The sequence below is a fragment of the Prorops nasuta genome, unplaced genomic scaffold, assembly GCF_024137725.1.
Source record: "Prorops nasuta isolate Cenicafe-Biocafe unplaced genomic scaffold, Cenicafe_Pnas_1.2 PNAS00197, whole genome shotgun sequence".
In the NCBI taxonomy this organism is placed as follows: Eukaryota; Metazoa; Arthropoda; class Insecta; order Hymenoptera; family Bethylidae; genus Prorops; species Prorops nasuta.
The window spans coordinates 51,707-54,729 of record NW_027116993.1 but is presented as its reverse complement, the minus strand read 5'-3'; the positions used below and the strand labels follow the sequence as shown (position 1 = coordinate 54,729).

At 41.8% G+C, this 3,023-nt stretch overlaps 1 protein-coding gene across 1 annotated transcript; it reads right to left on the bottom strand.

Moving 5' to 3' along the window:
* Positions 1–214: 214 nt before the first annotated feature.
* Positions 215–1,571, bottom strand: LOC136785208 (uncharacterized). Its single transcript, XM_066746223.1, has 5 exons — positions 1,545–1,571; positions 1,322–1,381; positions 728–1,087; positions 526–654; positions 215–460 (listed from the first exon to the last, which is right to left on the bottom strand). Exons 1-5 carry the CDS (start codon positions 1,569–1,571, stop codon positions 215–217), a joined length of 822 nt encoding a protein of 273 aa, XP_066602320.1.
* Positions 1,572–3,023: the final 1,452 nt, after the last annotated feature.

Sequence of the window (3,023 nt, the reverse complement as noted above, 5' to 3'; positions counted from 1 at the left end):
TTTGATTGTGAATATCTGAAAATTATTTAACATGTTTCTTTTTTACCATTCTTTTAGCTTTTTCATAATTATCTCCTTCGGATCCATGGTTTGGCGGCAAAAAACGTTTTTGTGCTAGAAAACGTATATAATACTCTGAAAAAAAGTAGGCAAGGATTTTCAAATTTTTGACACATTGGATTATGTTAATAAATGTTTATTTTATGTACAGTCTTTATCGGTAGAATGGATAATATCCTGGGCCTGGTGGGTAGTATTGAGGGTACCCAGGCATTTGGGGATATGGAATAGAAGGGGGTGGCATATACCCGGCTGCGGTTGCAGGCATAGCGTAGGCGGAGGGGCAGAAGAATCCGGGGGTGGGCTGCTGCTGCTGGTAGTGGTGGTGATGGACGGTTGTGTTTGGTGTTGGAGGAGGAGCGGGTTGGACCTCCACTGCTTCCATTGAGTAGCTTCTAATCTGAAAAAATTAAATTATTGTTCAAAATAGTACGCGTATAACGAGGAATGGTTTTTGTTACTTACAGCTACATTTTGGCGGTTTGATGATCGTCGTGATCGTCGTGTTTGCTGCTGCTGCTTGACTGCAGCCAATTTGGCAGACCGCCGTCGGCGGTAGTTCCTCCGCCGGTCTCTTGCTTTTTCTGCTTTCTTCTGAAAATTTTAATTATATAAGTGATGCTAGTTAATTCAATATATTAGAAAAAATTATTAAATATGTACTCACCGAAGCTTCTTCATCTACCGCCGACGGCGGTTGCGGAAGCGGCGGCTGCGGCTGCGGAATCGGCTGCGGAATCGGCGGCTGCGGAATCGGCAGTTGCGGCTGTGGAAGCGGAGGCTGCGGAGTTGGCAGTTGCGGCTGCGGAAGCGGAGGCTCCGGAATCGCCGGTTGCGGTGGTGACGGCGGGGGTGGCACCCACATTACCCACCTAGATGATGGGAGCGGCGGTGATGCGGCTTCTGCCGCTTTTGTACCCTTTCCCGGCTTAGTGATGCTGGCCGATGGGGCTGTTGTGTCCCTGGGACGTGGAAGGGCCGGGAACTCCTCTTTTTGGCGAGTTCCCGATCTGGAGCTTCTCGTATTCTGGAAAGAAAAAATTACATTATCAAATATAATTATTGTTAGCAGTACTGTATACAATTTTCAAAGAGTCGCAAGCGTGCTCTCAGTAACGCTGTGAATGTAAACAATATCTAACATAATGTTTACATTCACAGCGTAACTGAAACCACACTTGCGACTCTTTGAAGGTTGTATACAGCCATTATATGTATATACGTTTATCTAATTTTATTCATTTTTGTAAAATATGTTCACTGTTTCATTTTGTCTTTTGTACAGCTTCTTGTATCTATTCTTTGTATACTTCTTACAAGTCTACAAGGAAAAGACATAAGCAGTTGCACAAACGACGAAAGGAAACACTGAACATATTTTACAGCACTTTTATTTTTATTTTCAGGTTTTATTGTCAGGTTTTATTTTAAGGTATTCTACGTGTACGCGCACTTATAATTTGATAATTATAAATTAGACTCACCATTTTTCTGCCAGGATCCTGCGACATGTTGATTTGTAGCACTAATATCACTCAACTAGTATTCACTCTCCTGCGATGCAAATGGCACTAAGCAACAGTGATATGAACTTGTGGGAATTTGGTACCCCCACCACGTCCCCGCACAGCTACCTCTTGCGTGCTGCGTGCTAGCTAGCGGTGACGTGGTGGGAGTACCAAATTTCCACAAGTTGGCATCACTGCTAAACAATAAATATGTTAGTAAATCTTCACGTCACCTTTGGGGGGAGGGGTGTTCTTCTTCTAACCATAATTCGCGATTCCCCTATAAATGATTTCCTTGGTGACAACTGTGGTAGACGTGCGTAACGCAGACGCGATTTACAAGTCTTCGAGTGCGGTGCGGAGTATTTTTTAATAAGTGATTTTGTGAGTGGAGTGCCATAATTAGGAGGTCCGGGTCAGTTTGGCGAAATCGGTAAGTGAATAATTCAATTTCTTTGTTATTTTTTTATGTATCACTCAAATTTTCTCTCCCTTCATATGTCTTAGTCGGTTTTCCAGTTTTCCTTGTCCTGCTATTTCTTTCTCTATCCTGCGTGACCAACATTTCTCTATAATCCCTTGCCTTTTTCTTTTTATTCTTTTCTTTCTTTCATTCCTACACTCTGCTGTGTTAGTTGCGTCACCCCCCCCCCCCTATACCTTCTTATTACATGTTTATAATGTTTCATTCATTTCAGAGCCCTCTTATTCATTTTCTCCCTGTAGTATTGTCTCCCTCTTTTTCATTCACCTTCCACCTGTCAAAAAGACTTTGCAACTATTATTGTTTCCCTATACCCTTACTACGCAGCCAGGCTTCTGTCAAAATCCACCTGTCTCAATCATTCTCTCAATCTCTCTTTTCCTCTCTTTTCTATATCTTCCCCTCTATTATCCATGTTCTTCTATTACTACCATACTTGGACAGACATCAGGTAAAATTTCTATGTCACATAGATATTCTTTTTTTTCCATGTTACTCTCTTTTTGTCTTTATCTGCAATAGAAACCTTGTGTCAGATGTCGGTCCATTTCCATTAGCAATAGGGGAACATTGATTATAGAAGGGAAGTTATAGAAAAGAGGGAGAAAGAGATAGAGAGAAAGGAGACAGGTGGATTTTGACAGAAGCCTGGCTGCGTATAGTAAAGGTATAGGGATCACAGATACAGATGCAAGACTTTTTTGACAGGTGGATGGTGACAGAGAAAGAGAGAGATTCAAGGGGAAAAATGAATGAGTAGTCTCACTGAAATGAACTAATCATTACATTTATGAAATGAGCAGAGGGTATTGGTGGTGGCGCAGAAAGGTTTTCTTCTCTTTTCCTCTCTTTCCTCTTTTCATACAAAACCTATACCTTCTGCCCATTTTATACATGCAATGATTAGTTCATTTCAGGGACTACTCATTCATTTTTCCCTTGAATCCCTCTCTTTCTCCCACACCATCCAC